The following is a 21,197-nucleotide window of genomic DNA, read 5'->3' as shown; positions in this document are numbered from 1 at the left end:
CCACCAACCACCCGCCGCCACCACCACCACCATTACCCACTCGCTACCACCCACCACCCGCCACCGTCACCCACCCAACCACCATCACCACCCGCCACCACCCACCACCACCAGGTATCCACCACCCACCGTCACCACTTTCCACCACCCGCCACCGCCACCACCCACCCGCCACCACCAGCTACCCACCACCCATCGTCTTTCGCCGCCACTTGCCACCACCGTCTTTCACCGCCATTTGCCACTACTTGCCATTTTTCACTCTTTTTTATATTTTTTAAATTTTGTAAACATTTTGTCAATTACCAAACGCGTTTGTAGTTTATGTTTTTTTAAAAATAAACAAAAAATAAACAAAAACCAATTTATAAAATTTTTATAAATATAAACTGAATATGTAAACGTTACCAAACACACTCTTATTGATTCTTTTAAAGTGATGGAGGAAGTGTTGAGTGGAAAATGTTGCTTTAAAGTTGTCTTCTGAACCAATTAAGTTGATGGTAAGTAATAAGACTGTTAGAAACTTTATTACTCTATTTTTTTAGTAAGTAGAGGACAGACTGTTAGGTGGTTTTAAAAAAAAAAAATTAAAAAAAAAAAAAACTATATTAGTTGAAACGAAAATGTTGAAATGAACGGGTTGGGTTACCCAAAAAAAAAAAAAAATTGAAATACGTAACATATAAACCGATTATGGAGAGTTTAACCTTAGATAACTGCTCTTGCGATCATTTTCATTCAAAATAAAATAAAATAAAATAAATAATTTTAATTTTATTAATTTAAACTTTATATTTCTAATTATATTTCAATGTGACTGTTCTATCAGGAGCCATTAACATTTTGGATGGGAAAAAAGATCACATCCCTATAGTTTTACCTACCTTTCACATTTGTCTCTCTAATTTCGAGGAACGCTTTTGTATGTGAAATATTAAGTGATTGCAACATTTGCCCTATACTAAAACAAAATAAAAAATATTAGTTGGAATTATGAAAATCAAAATAAAATTTTGCTAAACCTATAAAGATCAATGGTGCCTTTCAAAAACTTAAAAAATAATTAATTAGAGAAAATCAAAATTTTGATCAAGAATAGAAAAATAAAATAAAATAAAGAAGGATATATAATTAATTCCCCTCTCATGTTGCAGGCTCACATCACTCGTAGCCATCTTATATGATCCACTCAAATTGTTGTTGTGGCTGCCTCTTGGTGTTTGTTCAGGCACGTTATTCCCAACTACCCCTTCTTTTGGTCACATATATATAGACACACCTTACCAATAATTTTATTTCAAGCTCAAATATCTACTACTCCTCTTCCTAGCTAGCACATACCACACTAGCATCAGCCACCACCCTAAACATTTTTCTGGCAAAAAATGGTCACTGTCGAGGATGTTTGGAGGGCACAACGGGCCCGAGGCCCGGCGACAGTTTTGGCGATTGGAACGGCAACCCCACCAAACTGCGTTGATCAGAGTACGTACCCGGATTACTACTTTCGGATTACTAATAGCGAGCATAAGGTGGAGTTGAAAGAAAAGTTCAAGCGCATGTGTAAGAAATTTTTTATCTATATGCTTTTGGTCAATTTTTATTTTTCATGCTGATTATTAGAGTTGTACATAACAGCACATGATGTTAATTTGATTATGTGCATGAAAAGGATTTAGAAAGTTCATAATGGTGTCTTACATCATTGCTTGGTCTGTAATTGAATGGTGATTTTAATTTAACAGAAGATCTAGGAGTTAATTAAAAATGTTGTAAATCAAGTTCCTATGGTTTATTTTTAATCACTTAAATCTAACAACATTATCAAGAAATAAAAGAGAATACAAGTAAAAAAATCACAAATTTACAATCCAAATATTTTTCCTCTGTTAATTTTTTTTTGATATTTTGTGATGTCTATTTTACAGGCGACAAATCAATGATTAAAAAACGTTACATGTACTTAACAGAGGAAATTTTGAAAGAAAATCCTCTAGTGTGCGAGTACATGGCACCTTCGCTTGATGCTAGGCAGGACATGGTTGTGGTTGAAGTGCCAAAGCTAGGAAAAGAGGCTGCAACTAAGGCAATCAAAGAATGGGGTCAACCAAAATCCAAAATTACCCATTTGGTCTTTTGCACCACCAGTGGTGTGGACATGCCCGGTGCCGACTACCAGCTCACCAAGCTCCTCGGCCTTCGCCCATCAGTCAAGCGACTCATGATGTATCAACAAGGTTGCTTTGCTGGTGGCACGGTTCTTCGCTTAGCCAAGGATTTGGCCGAGAACAACAAAGGTGCCCGCGTTTTAGTCGTGTGCTCTGAGATCACTGCGGTCACCTTCCGTGGGCCTAGTGATACCCATCTCGATAGCCTCGTAGGCCAATCCCTATTTGGTGATGGAGCAGCCGCCATTATTATTGGGTCAGACCCAATTCCAGAGGTTGAGAAACCACTGTTTGAGTTGGTTTCAGCGGCCCAAACCATTCTCCCTAGTAGTGACGGTGCCATCGACGGACACCTCCGTGAAGTGGGCCTTACATTTCATCTCCTCAAGGATGTTCCAAGGCTCATCTCTATGAACGTTGAAAAGAGCCTGGTGGAAGCATTCCAGCCTTTGGGCATTTCTGATTGGAATTCCCTTTTTTGGATTGCACACCCTGGTGGGCCTGCTATTTTGGACCAGGTAGAGTTAAAATTGGGCCTTAAGGAAGAGAAGCTACGGGCCACAAGGCACGTGCTAAGCGAGTATGGTAACATGTCAAGCGCGTGCGTGCTATTCATACTAGATGAGATGAGGAAGAAATCAGCTGAAGAAGGGCTCAAGACCACTGGCGAAGGGCTTGAGTGGGGTGTGCTATTTGGGTTCGGACCTGGGCTCACCGTTGAGACTGTGGTGCTCCACAGTTTGTGCACTTAAAACTTAAAAGGGCTACTTAAAGTATAAGCATTGTTTCTTGTTTTTCTTTTAATTTGTGGTTGTGTTGTTGAATGGCTTTGTTTGGTCATACTCTGTTTGCATTTTAAAGTAAGAAATGCGAATGAAAGTTATGTAGTGACTTTTAAAAGAAATAAAATTTTCTTTATCAAAGAATTTTGGGTGTTGGTAATATTTTTGTTTTCTCTTTTTGTTTTTGTTTTTTTTTAATAGCCTTTTTGGTAATTTGCATCAATGTTTTGAAAAACGGACTGGTAAGCGAATCGGAAAAAAAAGGGGTGCACGGGTCACCGGTTCAATCGTTAGGTCAAAGCGACCGAGCCGTGACGTTATAATTAATATTATATAATTAAAAATATAATTTTAAATTATAAACAAATAAAAATATATATAAATACTCAAATAAAAATAAAAATTGTTACATAGTATTTATTAATAATATTTAATAAAGTCATAATTGATAAGAAAAAGTCACTTGTTTTAAATAAATTAATTTTTTTTAATATTCCTCCAAACAAATTGATTGAACGCTAGATTTAATTTTGGAAGGAAATGAAATTTTCAACTCTCTCTCCAATCAATATGATTCAAATAATTTGATTGAATCCCATATAGAATTTTGTAGGTTCTTTTGGAAAAATATTTTCTTATAAATAGCAATAGACTTTTATAATTTCTTCAAGTTTCAATGGGATTCCTTCTCATAAGAGGAGACTCTTGAAATAAGGATTTTTAGTCAAAATTTTGAAATATATATAAGAAAGAAAGAAAAGAAGAAAAATAAACTGGTTGAACAAGCGGTTCTACCAGTTTTGACAATCTAGGCCGGTTTTTAGCATTGTTCGGTTTTAAGGGTTCTTCCGGACCGGAACTAGGCTCGGGTCTCGGTTCAACCGGCCCGACCGGCTGGTCCAGTCCAGGTTTTAAATCATTGATCTGCATTTGTGTTTTTGATTCTTCTAAATTCAAAGATGATGAATTGGGTCGACAAAATCAAATGATATATAATAATAGTTTCTGGTTTGAGTGATTGTGTATTCTTTCTTGAAATATTTAGTTTTCTTTATTACACAATTGACTTCTGTAATGGAAGAAAGAGGGGTAAAAAAAAAATGAAATAGAGAGGCGGAGAGTCGGCTAATGTTTTAGAGAAAGAAATAGAGAATTAATCCATTTAAGGACAATTTTGTCTTGTGTTTGTATATAAAAGATTCTTGTACTAAAAAATGGGCAGACTCGGCAGACTCTTCCCCAGAAAATATGTGTATAGTTAAGATTGAATTCATGCATTCTGAATTTGGATTATATATTGATAATTTTGAGTAAAATTTTAAATCAAAATTCTGAATTTGTCTTGAAGCAACCATTCAATTTGTGGCAGTAACACTAGGACAAAAATAAAATAGAAAATGAAAGGAGTTGACTCACATGATTTGACTAGAGGATATTGTTTGAATTTGTAGAGTTCGTCATAAATCACGCTTTAATGATTCAAATCGTTTATTTATTAGGTCCTTTGTGTATATACTCTATAAAATAAAAAGAAATACGTCGATCTCATAATCGTAATTTTTCAAATTGAATAGCTTACAATTACTAAATAGACTAAATTTTTGTGTGTAAATAATAAGGTATTACAAAATAAACGATTCAAATTATTAAAATAAAACTCGTGGTGGGTTTCCCAAGTCTAGACAACACCCTCCCATCTAGGTCATGGACCAAAGGGAAGCCTAGCTCAAAATGAAAAAAATACATTTCAATTGGATGATGGAAAAATAATTTTGTTTTTATAGTGGTACAAGTTATTAATGTATTACTATATGGTATAATTTATTTATTTATTTTTTTATATTTGGTGTAATTTTTTTTATGTGTCAGACTTACACAAATAAAAATTCTTACATGTTCTACAATTATTTCAATCTGTCCCACTTACTAATAAATTTTCCAAAAAAACAAAAAATGTCATTTACATTTTCGTTGTTTGTGGGTCAGTGATAGATCCTCTCAAACACCTCACATTCAAAATGGTTGATTTATATTAGAGAGGGTCTACAAATTTTATAAAAAATAATTAAACATTTGTAAATATTTCTCATCCAATGGTAAGATTTATTCATACTATAAGTTCACAATAATTTTTTTAAATATACATTATTGATTTGATAGTGTAGTCGCTTTCTGATTTTGTTTTTCTATTAAGGGCCTATACATAATTTTGTTACAAGCCCACATATCTACTAGTACTTAGGCCTTATTTGTCATCTCTTAAAACATTCAGAAAGTCAAAAAATCACTATCCTATTTAAGTCACATCACATCTGTATCACATCACTTCAAACTCAACCCATATTTTATAAAAAGTCAAAAAGTACACTTATTTAGAACATCTCAAACAACCCCTTAGTAGTCCTTGCTAGCACATAACATACCACATAAGCTCCGGCCACCATCCTACATTTTTTGCTAGCAAAATGGTCACCATTCACGACATCCAGAGGGCAGTGGGCTGAGGGCACAGCGACAGGTATGGCGATGGAACCGTGACTCCACCAAGCTACATTGATCAGAGCATGTACCCTGATTACTACTATCGGATCAGGAACAGTGAGCATAAGACCAAGCTCACACAAAAGTTCAAGCGCATTTATTTATTTTATTTGCAGGTCCTAAATCATCTCTTGGTCTGTAATTGAATGGTGTATAATTTTAGAGAAGATCTAGAAAGGAATTAATTGATTAAAGATGTTCTAAATCATGCAGCTCATGCATGTTCTTCCAAATATAACCTTGTATATATATGTCAATACTTTACTGTATATTAACTCATTTTATGGGATTTTTTTGGAATTTCTTTTTACATTCCTAGGGACAAATAATTACACTAGGACTCTAAAAATGTCACAAATAATCTACAGTTGAGACAATTGCCAACTAACAGTCCAATGATTGGTTTTCTATGTTAATTTTCCATTATAACAGATGACAAATCTATGATTAAGAAGTGTTACACATGGCACCTTCACTTGATGTTAGGCAGGACATGGCTGTGGTTGAAGTAACAAAGCTAGGAAAAGAGGCTGCAACTAAGAAAATGGAAGAATGGGGTCAACCAAAGTCCAAAATTACCCACTTGGTCTTTTGCACCACCAGTGTTGTTGACATGCCCAGTGCTGACTACCAGCTCACACTATTAAAAAAAGTACTTTTTGTGACAGCTACAAGCCGTCGCAAACAATAAAAAAAAGTCGCAAAAGACTTTTTGCGATAGCCTATGCGACGGCAAATGAGGGTCGCAAATGTGGGGGTAACAAATACTTTTTGCGACCGCAAAACAACAGTCGCAAACTATTTGCGACCACCTAACATACTTATAGCGACAAATATTTTGCCGTCGTTAAAGAGTTTAAAAAATGCCTACAATGTATTAGTGACCATCTTCTTTCTGTCGCCAAAAAAAAAAAAAACCTACAATCATATATATATATAGATATATATTCAAATATTATATACAATAAATGTAAAGACATTTGCAAAAATCTCAACATTCATGCATTATTTTTCATTTCTTCCTTTAATAAAATCTCAACATTCATGCATTAACACTTCTTCTACACTTTCCTCGAAACTATCACAAACCTCAAAATATACTTTCCATTAAACCAAAGAACTAAACAATAAAAAAGAATTGAAAGTGAATTAAATACACATCCATGCTTCCTAGGTCCACACAATATTCTTTTCTTTTTTTAACCTAAATGATGTGTAAAAAAAAAAAAAAAAGAACTATTCTACTCTTACTTGCGTGTCTTCTTCTTTTCCATGTAACACATAACAGTGCTGCTCCTACTAGTTGGGAATGAACTTTTAGGACACAATGGAGGCGGCTCTCCCATGAGAACCATTCGAGAAGCACCAGCCTTAATGATCTGCAGCACTACTCTCCACGCTAAGACCAGAAAATGAGATGCTGGAATGGGCATGCGTTGCAAAGCAAAGATTTGGATCAGTTTTAGAGCTTATCACGGAATCAGCAGATGCCGGATTGCTGATAGCTGGCTGCATTGACTTAACTAGTCCAATTGATGACCTCTGGGGAAAACAAGCAACATTTGATGATAAGTGCATTTTAAATCAGATGTAAACTCACAAATAACAAGGGGTTTCAATAGTACTTCAATGAGAGAAAGCATAAGCGTTTATTTAGAAACTCCAGTAGAAACATTTGATGACATACATGCAAGTGTGAAATGTTTGCTAGAACGTGATTAACAGGTGTTGAAAGGAGAGGAGATGTGTTTACGTTAGTTTGGCAAGCAATAATCATGTCAGAAATTCAAGAAGCATGGCTATGATTAAAAACATGTCATATAACATTTCAAGAAGAAAGGTCCAAAGCTCAAAGCCAATGAGTAACGTTGAGAGGGCAAATAATGATGGTACTGTTTGGCTGACTAGAATGATTAAGATTGTCAGGACCAACAAAATATATGAAGAATGGAAGAGCAAAATCTTCACAACTATGCTATAAAACAAAGGTGTTGCAAGAACTATCACTAGATCATATGCAAAAGTCCTACTATGAGAATTCAGAAGAGAATGATAAACTAAGAGCAAGGTATGCAACCATGGAACTATAAAAGCAATTGGGTTACACCAACAAGGTGATCATATTTGTCTACTTGGGTAATTGACACAGGAGCTTAAGAGAAATCGGAAAAGCCCTTGCTTGACATGTATGCTGAATGAAATCACCAAATTAACATCTGATTGCCATAATATAGGAACCCTTTTAGAAAGAGAGACAGTTTGGCTCAGGCCCAATAAACAAAACACACACAATTTGTCTATATATATACATGGCTTTGATGACTCTGTTAATATGCTCAGAGAGACCGACATTATGCATTCCATCCTAAAAACTTCTTTTCACCCCAAATTTATCCTACAAGGAATTTAAATATATCTGGCATATCTAAGTTACTAAATATATCTGGCATGTTTAAATACATCGATGAATTTCAAAGATGAAACAAGATTTAAAACACAAAACAGAAATGATGTCATGTACACCTACCCTATGAGCTTCAAGAACCTTTGTCAGATAAGATAGCAATGAACTAAGAATCCATAAAGTTAGTCCCTTAGAACTGAAAATATCTACACCAGGACACCTGTTATTTGACCCTCACTTCCAAAAGACAGAATTGCAATATCACTATAAATTTGTCAGAGGCTCACGTACAGACTAACTGAAGGTGTAAATCCCAACAACAATTACACTACCCACTAAGAGAAGAGGCTTAATACGGATTCTCCTCACAAGTTACACGTCCAAGGCATGTACCAATCTTCAGACAAGTAGAAAGCAAACAGGTCAGAATTGACTACGAAGCAATATTAGAAAAATTGACCACTGAATTTTTACAAGTTCAGCAAAGTGATAAAATAGGGGGTAAGGTCTAAAAAGATTAATGTTATCAAGGACACAACCAGATTTAAATATATCAGAAGAGGATTAAGCATGCTCAATTTAATAAAGGTAAGTTACAAAGAACAATACTAAGCTGAGAGTATTAAAGGGCCTGTGTATCCCAGCACATGAGAAAGAAATAAAAGATGACTACCATGCTTTGGTCACGCCCACATGAAATTTATGAAATATGAAAAATCAATTTTGCAACTGAACATAATCATGCCCTGAAACAAATGAGGCTTGGACTATGGAGTTACAATTGAAATAAAGAAAAACATTAATAAATTTTAAAAAATTTGTTCAGAATAAAAAGAGATGACAAGTACCAAAAAATAATTGATAATGTAATACCTCTATAGCACTTTTTCCTTTTAGTACTCGTTCTTTATCAATGCCCCAAGATAGGCATTCAGTATTTCTCCTTCCTTCACGGTCTGTAAAAAATATATCTGGATTCTCTTTCCCAATCTCCATTGATTGTCCCTTCCATAGATTAGTTGAGATAAAAAGCAAAAAGGTTAACGAGTCCACATCTAAAAGAGAGATTTTTCAGGGGATTATCATGGATTGCAGTGAAATCATGAAAAATTATAATGTAAAGCATCTTCAAGCTCGATGTACTCCAAATACGAGAAATTGCAGTAAAGTTACATAGTGGCAGGCTTTAGTCATAATAGTAGATTATTAAATCCAAATTTGTATGTTCAAAAATTTGCAAGAATGGAATTCCTCGTACAATAATGAATTCAAACAATGAAGCAAAATCTTGAATGACCTGCAATTTTCAGTTGGAACTCTTGGATCATGGTAAATAGTGACCAAATTGAACTGTAGTAGTAAATTTTACCTAGCAAAAGAAATTGATCCAAATAAAAAATCACTCTACTGAGTGCGGAGGAAAGGACAGAGAAGAGTGCGCAAAGCCCTCACGAATGTATCAACTGAGATAAGAAAATACAAACCAACATCGATCCAAGTAAAAAATTGATGAACAAATTAACTTTTTTGTGTATTTCCTATGCATACTAATATTCAATACTCCATGCATTTAGCTATATGAATCGAATTCAAATTCAAAAGTGAGAAAGATATCAGTAGCAAGTAATTCATCATTTAATTAAGATCTAAATTACTTTTGAGCTTCATCAAACTTAAATTGATATTGAAAACTATAGAGAGAGCTTGAAAATGCATTGCACTAGATCTGGTACATATATACATGTACCAATTAGTTTTGTTTTAGGAGAATTTGATCAAATGATCAAAAATCTAAAATAAATAACAAATAAATGTAGTTGTTTTTTGTTAGCATGACCAATTCAAAAGTCCAAATCTTAGATTTAATTTAACATAGCAAAAAATATGATCAAATTTTCAGCACGTATTAATTCAACTAAACATTTCAAATACATATATATATATATACAAGTTTTCTTCCAATTGAGTATCAGTTGATCTACAAAATCATCAAACGTGTTTTGGCTACCTTAACCTCAATGCAAATGCCAATCTTAAAAACTTCACAAAATCGAAATTGAAAATCAATGTACATTCTTCGTGTGCATCATCAAGCCATTGCAAGTGTAGATCCCAACATCTTGAAGCTTCTTCACATCTGCGGCATTGATTCCATGAGCAATCACTGCAAAATCACATGGATACAAACAAAAATAAATTATAAATTAAACTTCGATTAAGTTAAAACAGAACACACGCCAATCCAATTTCTATACATGTAGAACCATAGAAATCCATCACCGATCATGACTATCGAACTTACAGTAAAGATATATAGATGAAAATTAAAAACAGATCAGAAAAATATGTGAATCTCGATATAAATCAAAGTTACTCAACAATGAATGAACACACACACATATATATATATATATATATATATATATACACACACACATGAAAATATAGCAAAAGGATTGATTCGAACCAAAGCTTCGTAGCTGAGAGAGAGTTAGATCAATCATGAGTTCAAATCACTCCAAAATCTATACACAGGTATTTGAAATAGAAATAAATAAGAGAAGAATAGAATTAAATCAAAGCGATTCAATCAAATAACAAGAGTTTAAACTCATTCAAATTGATTTCACACATAGGGCCAGAGTATAATACCGTGAGATTACAGCTAAACACACAGATTTCCACACACACACACACACACACACACACAGACTAGGCGCGTAGACGGTAATCGGCGCGAGTCATATCACGATCGACATAGAGCATCGCATAGAGAGCGTAAACTATTCCAGGAATGTAGCCTAAGATCGTCAATACCAAGCATATGAAGAACTCTACCTGCAATCCACAATATATATACATATATAAATATACAAATATGTATGTATATATAGAGAGAGAAAGGAGAGAGAGAGAGATTCATACCACTAGAGTTACGACCATGGTGAGCAAAGAGAGCGAGAGAGACAGAGAGCGCGAGAGAGACCTCTCTGTTTATCATCGTCGTGAAAATGACAGTGAAAGGGGCTTAGGCATAGGTGAGTGTAATAAAAGGGCAAAATAAATTGGGGTCAGTGAAGGGAATAAAAAATAGGGGTAAAATATGCCTTTTGGCACAGATCATTTCCGAAAATTCTTTCTTTTTGCGACGGCTAAATAGTGGGTCGCAAAAAACTAGACGCAAAAAGTCATTTTTTTAGTAGTGTCACCAAGCTCCTTGGCCTTAGCCTATCAATCAAGCGGGCTCATGATGTACTGCTATGTCGGTGGCATGGTGCTCCGCCTAGCTAATGACCTTGTTAAGGTGCTCGGGTCTTGGTCGTGTGCTCTAAGATCACTGTAACCACCTTTCATGGGCCTAGTGACATCCATCTCGACAACCTTGTGGGCCAAGCCCTAATTAGTGATGGTGCAGCTGCAGTTATAGTTGGGTCAGGCCCGATGCCTGAGGTTGAGAAACTGTTATTCGAGTTAGCCTCAGTGGCCCAAACCATTCTCCCTCATAGCGTCTGCGCCATCAACAGACAACTTCTAGAAATGGGCATTTCATTTCACATACATAAGGATGTTCCAGGGCTTATCTCTAGGAACATATAGAAGAGCTTCGAGAGGGATTCTATTTAAACCTAAAATATGTTTCCGTACGTCTAATTTAAATTTATAAATTTTAATTTCTATTATATCTTAATATGAATTTACTAATAAAGACAACACATATTAAATCCTAAAATAATTTTTTTTTCCATGATACACCCTAATCAGTTATTCCTATTCAAATCTCTGTATCTTTTTTCCCAAGAGATCAAAGTTATTTCTTCTTCTTCTTCTCCTTCTCCTTCTTCTTCTTCTTCTTTATCCTCCCTCCAAAACTCCAATCCACCCTACCAAAACTCACCGTCATCATCAACATCATTGTTTTTTTATTATTTTGAAATCTTAAACCCTAAACCTTATAAGAAAGTTTGAACAAAATCAAATAATGGATGAGAGTAATAATCAAAATAGTTTTTTGAAGCAACCCATCAAAAATGAGCTAAGTATTCATATAGAGGGGTTTCACAATTTTTATAGAGCATCATCAATTATTTTTTATATCCTTTTTTTTTTTGACAAAAATTAAAGGGCTCAATAGTTAGATTAACAATAACTTATTATTGGAGTTGTTTTTATTTTGTCATTTAAATAGTATATTATTTCAAAACTACTATTTCTTGTTAGTGTCTGATGCTTATGTGCTTATAAGTTTGGTTTTTACTTTTCCAAAAGCATTTTTGTGGATAATTTATAATGTAATTTTTTTCCTGTATCGGAAAGTTTTATAATGCTTATGTAAAAATTTGATTTTTTCTGTATTTATAATGCTTATGTGCTTATAAGTTTGGTTTTTTTTCCCTGCATTTGAGAATTATTTTCTGCATTGAAATTTTTTTGAAATAATTTAGTTTTTTTAGTTTGTTTATTATTTATTATTTAGGTTTACCTTGAGGATAATTTGGAAAAAAAATAATAGGGTATAATGAGAGTAAAATAAAATTTTAAATAATCAAATAAAATACACTTAAAAATTTGGAGTACTTAATAATTTTTTTTGGGTGTAAATAGAATCCCCGCTTCGTGGGAGGCATTCCAATCCCTGGGCATCTCTGATTGGAACTCTATTTTTTGGATTGCACATCTAGCGGGCCTGCTATTTTGGACCAAGTGGAATTGAAGTTGAGCCTTAAGGCCGAGAAACTACGGGCCACGAGGCAGCGAGTAACATGCAAAAGCGCAAGTGTGCTATTCAGACTGGATGGATGACATGAGGAAGAAAGAAGTCAGATGAAGATGGGCTCAAGACCACCGGTGAAGGGCTTGAGTGGGGTATGCTATTTGGGTTGGGGCCTGGGCTCACTGTTGAGATTGTTGTGCTCAACTGTTTGTGCACTTAAAAGTTAAAAAGGTTGCTTAAATTAAAGTAATGATTCATCCACATAATTTTTTTTATCTAAATCACTCTTGAATGGGTTTCTTTCCGGTGAGAGTCTGGTTTATTACCAGTAATAGTCTCATTCAGGAAAATTTGGACGAAAAATTTGTATAAATGAATCATTAATGCTTAAATTATAATCATTGTTTTTCCTTCTTTTTTTCTTTTTTATTGGTGCAAATTTTTGGTTGTGTTATGGAATCCTTTTTTGTTTTTTTTTTTGTTTTTTTTGGGTTTCCTAAGTGGTGTCTGGGGGCAGTTTAACACGTACCTCGACTAATCTCATCTCGCGGTGAGAGCCTGCACCTAGTCACGAGATGTTGCAACTGTCGAGACTCAAATTGAAAAGCAAATTCAATCAAATTCGAGAATCTTATCCAGCGGTGAACAAATCACTAGGCCACAGGCTCGCGGTTTTGTTTGGTTTCACTTTATTGTTTGCATTTTAAAGTAAGAAATGAAATTTGTGCGTTGGGAACCTTAATGATTATTGAAGGTTGATATATTCTTTGCAATTATTGGAGGTTGCAATTTGCGTAAATGTTATGACTTTGATTATGTATATCTAAGTACTGCTTTTTAAAAAATAAAAAATAAAAATTATGTATATATAAGTGCAGATTATTACCAAATAAAAAAAAAAAAGGGATGAGTTGAAGGTTGAGCAAATGAATTATTGTTTTACAAACACAAACTAAGTTATCGAAAAAAAATCAAATTTTTGTCCGGTTGTAGTTTTTAGAAATTATTTTTAGATAGATTTTTGTTTGTCTTTATTGAAATTTTTTTATATTTTAGTAATTTTTTTTTTTTTAGATATATCAAAATTAGATGCATCCAAAAAGTTAAAAAAAAATTACTAAAAATAAACGAAAACTCTAAAAAAATACACACAGATTTTTGTTCGAATTTTTATTTGTTTTAATTAAAAATAACAAGAATTCATTTAAAAATAATTTTAAAAAAAATCAAACTAAGGATTTTAGCAACTTAAAAAAAATATAAATAAAAAATGGTTTGATATGATTTCATGTCATCAAGTGAATTATATTTCTTATTTATGAAAGACGTTTTAGCTCCATACACAAACTTCATATTTCTTTTTATATTTTTTGCCCACTTTGCTTTTCTCTCTCCATTCACTCACTTTTTTTTGTCTTCTCACTTTTCATCTTTTTGCTCTTCACTCCTCTGTTTCTTGATCAGACGACTTGTTTTTTTTTCTTTCAGAGTACAGAAACAATCTTATCAAAATAAACCGACAAATTAAGAAATAATTGCATGATTTCTCAGCCACTAATCTAAATATTCTAAACTAATTAATCTTGGGAAGAAACCAAACTCGATAGTAATCTTAAAAATTTTATTAAAATTAATTACTATCTAAGATTTAACAAGTTTTAAATATATATATACATACATATATATATATATAGCCTCTATCAAAAACAAGAAAAAAGTAGAAGGTTATTTTATTTTATTTGACTTTGGTTATATATTATTGGGCAAATTACATATACCCCTCTAGGCGTAGCAAAATTACAGATACCCTCCGAGGTTTGAGAAATTATAGATATTTTTCTGAAGGTACTATTTGCATAACAAATTAGAGGGCAAATTGTTATGAAAATATAAATCTCTAGGGGCAATTTGTTATGAAAATATAAACTTCAGGGGGATATCTGTAATTTTCAAAACCTCAAGGGTGTCTATAATTTAGGTAAATCTTGAGGGAGATATATGTAATTTGCCCTATATTATACAAGATGATAAAATTTAGTTACTATTTGACATAAATTTAGATAAGTGTATTTATTTGAATCATATTATCTCTTTATTTTTATCTTTTTTGCATATTTTTTCGTAAAAAGTCAAAAAGTATATTTATTTAGATCACTTCAAATAATCCCTTAATAAATTACATTTTTATTTTGATCCTTCTAATTTTGCATATATGATTTTTTGTTTTTGAAATATTAAAAGATTACATTGAAATGGAAATCAAAGTGTATAATTATAATTGATGAAATTATAGTTATGGAGACAAAAAAAAAAAAAAAAAATCACAAAAATTATATAGAGCAATGGTATAATTTAACTTTCAAAAAATTATTTAAATAGTTAATTAGTGAAAATAAATATTTTATCAAGAATAGAAAGAAGAAAAAAAAGGGTGTAACTAATTCCCTCTGTTCCCAGTAGAAATGGCGTGATTGTTGTACAGAAGTTATTTGTAACAACCCTCGCTTCAACTTAGTCGTACTTGCATACATTTAGGTATGATCTTATTTTGTTATGCGCATTTGCAAATCTTGTCTTGTTTTGATTGAGTGTTTCTTGCATACTTTGTTCTTGCCTGGTGTGTTGCTGAGGTCATCTTAAGCCTAGACACCTTGGAACCTTTCTACACTTAGAACTGTCTTGTAACCACTTCGATTGACCTCCATCTTCACCCTGGCATATTGGCCGAGATGTCATTATCTAGGCCGATGTGTTCATCACCAAGGCCGACATGTGTACTATCTAGGCCGAGATGTTACATTTGCACCTAAGTGACCTTGTCCTGGAGTGGTATGACCTAGACCAAGGTGTGGCACATCTAGGCCAAGGTGTGGCACAACTTAGTCAAGTGTTGTCCTTCCTAACCGAGGTCATTGTCACCTTAGTTGCCGAAGCTTTGTCCCTAGCCGATGTCATCACTTGCCGGAGTGCCTTACCGAGTAGCTTGTTAGGTACACTTTGTCATGGTCTTGTCTTGTCAAGTCAGTCACCTTTTTGAGTAGAGTCAATCAGCCGATGCCACGTATCTCAGCAGAGGGTTAAGTTAGTGGCTGTCGAGAAAAACATATCATTTTGTATCAAATCTTGTGTTTTAGAGAGAGAGGCTCTAGGAAGGAGAAGGAGAAGTTTGAGTGAGAAAGAAAGAACTCCCAAGCTTGATCATTGGAGCTTGAACCGTTAGATTCGAGTTTTGAGGTTAGAATCTTAACCTACTCTTGTTGTTCTTATTGATCATCTAGCTGCATTGCACGATCAAACCTGTTCTGCACGCCATGCATTGATTTAAAGTTGGTTTAGAAAGAGAAGATGGTTTTCATGTGTTCTTGAAGAAAAGCCTTGTTTGATCCGAAAGTTGCATTAAGGTTTATGTTTTTGTGTTTGTTTTCATAAAGATCTTTGAATATGGGTACCCAGGTCCATGATTCCGGATTCTTAGCATGAAATCTCAGATTTTGTAATGGCAAGTTTAATCTTTGCATTCATCTTCCTCATGTTCATGATCATCATGTTCGTCATGTTCTTCAAGGGAGGGAAACCCAGATTTTCCCGACTTCATTTCCTTGACTGTGGCCATCGAGGCCACACCTCGGCAAGGAAGTGTAGGACCTCGGCCTAGACCTGGTAGTTGCCCAGCTTGTTTTCCAGCGATAAGAAACTGTGTTTTGATTTGATTCGACTTAGTTTTTGAAGAATGCCGAGGTCATTTGCATGCATGCTGTTTTGAGAAGTGCATTCAATAGACTTTGCCATGTGTTTGTAGGACTGGGACTTGCCTTGACCCCGACGTTTGAAGAACTATGTGAGTGGTATTTTTAATAAAGCTATGTTATCAATGTTTTGATGAACCTTGCTTTGCTTTGTTTTGATAAGTATTTGCTAAGCATGAATGATTGTCCCTATTTTGTATATCAAGCATTATCTTGTTTCGATGATCTTTCCGAAAAATCCCTTGTGCTGGAGGACTCTAAACTTTCGCAGCACATCTTGTTTTGAAAGTCCCTTGTGCTGGAGGACTCTAAACTTTTGTAGCACATCTTGTTTTGAAAGTCTCTTATGCTAGAGGACTATAAACTTTCGTAGTACTCTCGTGTTAGGAGGCTACGAGCCTTTGTAACATAGGTCCTTTGTGCTAGAGGACTCTAAACTTTTGTAGCACCCTTGTTTGAGGTATCTCCTTTGCTTTGTTTTGTTTTGCCACTGACGGTTTACCGCGTGGGTTTGTTTGTCCGGAAGGTTAGCACTTGTAATATGTTGATGCTAGTAAGCATCCCTTGAAGCTTTAAAGATTTGTTAGATGGACGAGATCCATCTCTTGTTATATAGAGTTTTGATATGTATTGTTTTGAAAGGACTTCGGCTATTATTCATGCAAACCCCTTTATTATTCATACCATTCACTGAGTATCCAAGCTCACCCTCTCTATATATATGTAGGTGATGAGCAAGACGGCGGTGACGCCTAGATGTGATTCGCGAGCTTGTTTTGGATTTTTGTCATGCCGGCTTGACTTGTAACTATGTCGGCAGTCTTGAAAATCATGCTTCTCGGCTTGTAATATTTGTATTTCGTACACGTCGGCTTGAGAAGCCTTTTGATCAAGATGTGTGTTTTGTATGCATGTTACGTCGGCAACGAGGATGTCGGCAATCTGGCAGATTGTGTTCCTTGACCTGTAGTCGTATATTTCGTTTATGTCGGCTTGTGAAGCCCTTTGTTAAGATGTAATATGAATTTTTGCACCTTGCTTTAATTGTATTCAAGTTGTATGCCATTCCATTGGACCTATGCACTTCCATTGGACCTATGCACTGCTCTTATGGACCACTTGTATTTGTAAATTATTGCTTCCGCACTGGTTAACCCCATATGTAACACTCTGATTGTGTGTGAATTTTGAAAGTTGGCCTTCGGTAATCTCGGATTACTGGCTATCACGGCACCAAACTACTAGGGGCGGTTTGGGGTCGTGACATTATTGGTTCGGTGGGACTCATTTCATATCTTAATTCGATAATTTGATTTCGTTTATTTTTTATAACACATTAAATATCAATAATTTTTTTATATATTTAATTAACAATAATCACACTTAACAATTAATATTTATCTTTTTAAATACATGATTTGATGATAAAAAAAAAAGAGAAAAAGAATCAACTTAATTTTTATAAATATATTATATTTGGTGTATTTAAACAAATAAATGACTTCAATTATGAAAAAAAAAAATATTGGGATCTCTAAATATTTTAATGGCCAAGGACCATAAATAAATTAAGAAGTAGAAAAATTATTTGGTAGATACTACGTGTCTCCTGCTTTACCAATGACCAAATGCTATACTTCTTTTATTTTCTTATATTCTAAACACAAAGTTGTACCTATTTTTTTCACCGATCATAATACTCTTAGATAACACTCCTTTTTAAATTTAATCATACCTCATAATCACCTAATAACTTTTTAAAAACGTAATAGTTATTGATGCTTTTAAAGTGATGGAGGAAGTGTTGAGTTCAAAATATTGATTTAAATTTGTCTTCTGAACCAATTAAGTTGATGGCAAGCAATAGGACTGTTAGAAACCTTACTATGCCTCCGTTTGGTATATATTTTTTTAGTAAGTAGAGGATGAACTGTTAGGTGGTTTTTTAAAATATAAATGGAAAAAAAAAAAAACTATATTAGTTGAAACGAACGGGTTGGTTTACAAAAAAAAAATTGAAATAGGTAACATAGAAATTGGTTATGGAGAACTTAGATCACTACTCTTGCGATCATTCTCATTCAAAAAAATAAATTAAATTAAATTAAACTGTTGATCTCTCTATTTTAGTGCGTTTTCACTTTGATAATAATAATTTTAATTTTATTAATTCAAATGTTAATGTGTATGTGGTATTCCTAAATATATTAGGTATTGATTTCCTAAATATATTTAGGAATGACTATAGTTAGGTTTTTAGTAAGATACTCTTTCTCATAATTAGATTTCTAGTAGGATACTATTTCTCAGTTTATATATACAGGCCTTCTATTATATATAAAATATTCAACTCTACAATTCATTCAATATAATACATATTGTTTTCTATCTCTCTTTATTATTCTAACATTAAAATCTAGATTTCTAAATATATTTCAATGTGATTGTTCCATCAAGAGTCATTAACATTTTGCATGGAAAAAAGATCACATGCAACTCATTGAGCAATTTAGCAATTCTTGCTAAAAACGAAAAAAAAAAAGATTAATAAATTACACTGATGATTCTTATAGCAACAAAGTTTTGATCGAGAATAGAAAAATAAAATAAAATAAAAAAGAATAATTAATTCCCCTCTCATGTTGCAGGCTCACATCACACGTAGCCATTTTATATGATCCACTAAATTGTTGTTGTGGCTGCCTCTTAGTGTTTGTTCAGGCACGTTATTCCCAACTACCCCTTCTTTTGGTCACATATATATAAACACACCCCGCCGTAATTTTATTTCAAGCTCAAATATCTGCTACTCCTCTTCCTAGCTAGCACATGCCACACTAGCTCCAGCCACCACCCTAAACATTTTTCCAACAAGAATGGTCACTGTCGAGGATGTTTGGAGGGCACAACGGGCCCAAGGCCCGGCGACAGTTTTGGCGATTGGAACGGCAACCCCATCAAACTGCGTTGATCAGAGCACGTACCCGGATTACTACTTTCGGATTACGAATAGTGAGCATAAGGTGGAGTTGAGAGAAAAGTTCAAGCGCATGTGTAAGAATTTTTTTATCTATATGCTTTTGGTCAATTTTTAATTTTCATGCTGATTATTAGAGTTGTACATAGCAACACACGATGTTGTTTTGATTATGTGCATGAAAAGGATTTAGAAAGTTCATAATGGTGTCTTACATCATTGCTTGGTCTGTAATTGAATGGTGATTTTAATTTTACAGAAGATCAAGGAGTTAATTAAAAATGTTGCAAATCAAGTTCCTACGGTTTATTTTTAATCACTTAAATCTAAAAACAAAATTAAGAAATAAAAGAGAATACAAGTAAAAAAATCACAAATTGACAATCCAAATATTTTTCCTCCGTTAATTTTCTTTTGATATTTTGTGATGTCTATTTTACAGGCAACAAATCTATGATTAAAAAACGTTACATGTACTTAACAGAGGAAATTTTGAAAGAAAATCCTCAAGTGTGTGAGTGCATGGCACCTTCACTTGATGCTAGGCAGGACTTGGTTGTGGTTGAAGTGCCAAAGCTAGGAAAAGAGGCTGCAACTAAGGCAATCAAAGAATGGGGTCAACCAAAATCCAAAATTACCCACTTGGTCTTTTGCACCAGCACTGGTGTGGACATGCCCGGTGCCGACTACCAGCTCACCAAGCTCCTCGACCTTCGCCCATCGGTCAAGAGGCTCATGATATACCAACAAGGTTGCTTTGCCGGTGGCACGGTTCTTCGCCTAGCCAAGGATTTGGCCGAGAACAATAAAGGTGCCCGGGTTTTAGTTGTGTGCTCTGAGATCACTGCGGTCACATTCCGTGGGCCTAGTGATGCCCATCTCGATAGCCTCGTAGGCCAAGCCCTAACTGGTGATGGAGCAGCCGCCATTATAATTGGGTCAGACCCAATTCCAGATGTTGAGAAACCGTTATTTGAGTTGGTCTCAACGGCCCAAACCATTCTCCCTGATAGTGACGGTGCCATCAACGGACACCTCCGTGAAGCGGGCCTTACATTTCATCTAGTCAAGGATGTTCCAGGGCTTATCTCCAAGAACATTGAAAAGAGCCTGGTGGAAGCATTCCAGCCTTTGGGCATTTATGATTGGAATTCCCTTTTTTGGATTGCACACCCTGGTGGGCCTGCTATTTTGGACCAAGTAGAGTTAAAATTGGGCCTTAAGGAAGAGAAGCTACGGGCCACGAGGCACGTGCTAAGCGAGTACGGTAACATGTCAAGCCCATGCGTGCTATTCATACTAGATGAGATAAGGAAGAAATCAACTGAAGAAGGGCTCAAGACCACTGGTGAAGGGCTCGAGTGGGGTGTGCTATTTGGGTTCGGTCCTGGGCTCACTGTTGAGACTGTGGTGCTCCATAGTGTGTGCACTTAAAACTTAAAAGGGTTGCTTAAAGTGTAAGCATTGTTTCTTGTTTTTCTTTTAATTCGTGGTTGTGTTGTTGAATGGCTTTGTTTGGTCCTACTCTATTGTTTGCATTTTAGAGTAAGAAATGCGAATGAAAGTTATGTAGTGACTTGTAATATAAATAAACGTTTTTTATCAAAGAATTTTGGGTGTTGGTAATATTTTTGTTTTTTCTAAAGGGATCAAGTCACTGCTGGTTATATAAGCAAGGCACCCTCGTGGGTCGAAGGTAAGTTCTTTCTTGTGAGTTTAAGCATAATTTGCTATATTTGAGAGATATTGATTATTGACTTGATCGTCAGAGTGCCCCCGGGTGGATGAACTATCGTCGGATTCTCATCTTCTTGTTGCAAGTTATTGGGCTTAATTTATTCTTTCGGTACTCTCCAGCTGAGTTT

At 34.6% G+C, this 21,197-nt stretch overlaps 2 protein-coding genes and 1 pseudogene across 2 annotated transcripts; all 3 read left to right on the top strand.

Annotated features, from left to right (window-relative positions):
• Positions 1-941: 941 nt before the first annotated feature.
• On the top strand, positions 942-3,097 carry LOC114270236 (chalcone synthase 3). Its single transcript, XM_028211684.2, has 2 exons — positions 942-1,566; positions 1,932-3,097. Exons 1-2 carry the CDS (start codon positions 1,389-1,391, stop codon positions 2,921-2,923), a joined length of 1,170 nt encoding a protein of 389 aa, XP_028067485.1. The 5' UTR covers positions 942-1,388; the 3' UTR covers positions 2,924-3,097.
• Positions 3,098-5,123: 2,026 nt separating this feature from the next.
• Positions 5,124-12,829, top strand: LOC114322127 (chalcone synthase 1-like; annotated as a pseudogene).
• Positions 12,830-19,146: 6,317 nt separating this feature from the next.
• Positions 19,147-20,958, top strand: LOC114322151 (chalcone synthase 3-like). Its single transcript, XM_028269414.2, has 2 exons — positions 19,147-19,409; positions 19,775-20,958. The coding sequence occupies exons 1-2, from the start codon at positions 19,232-19,234 to the stop codon at positions 20,764-20,766; spliced, it is 1,170 nt and encodes a 389-aa protein (XP_028125215.2). The 5' UTR covers positions 19,147-19,231; the 3' UTR covers positions 20,767-20,958.
• The last annotated feature ends 239 nt before the right edge of the window (positions 20,959-21,197 follow it).

The sequence above is a fragment of the Camellia sinensis genome, chromosome 6 (assembly GCF_055761805.1).
Source record: "Camellia sinensis isolate YWXY chromosome 6, ASM5576180v1, whole genome shotgun sequence".
Taxonomy (NCBI): domain Eukaryota; kingdom Viridiplantae; phylum Streptophyta; class Magnoliopsida; order Ericales; family Theaceae; genus Camellia; species Camellia sinensis.
This window is presented reverse-complemented; position numbering and strand designations above follow the sequence as displayed.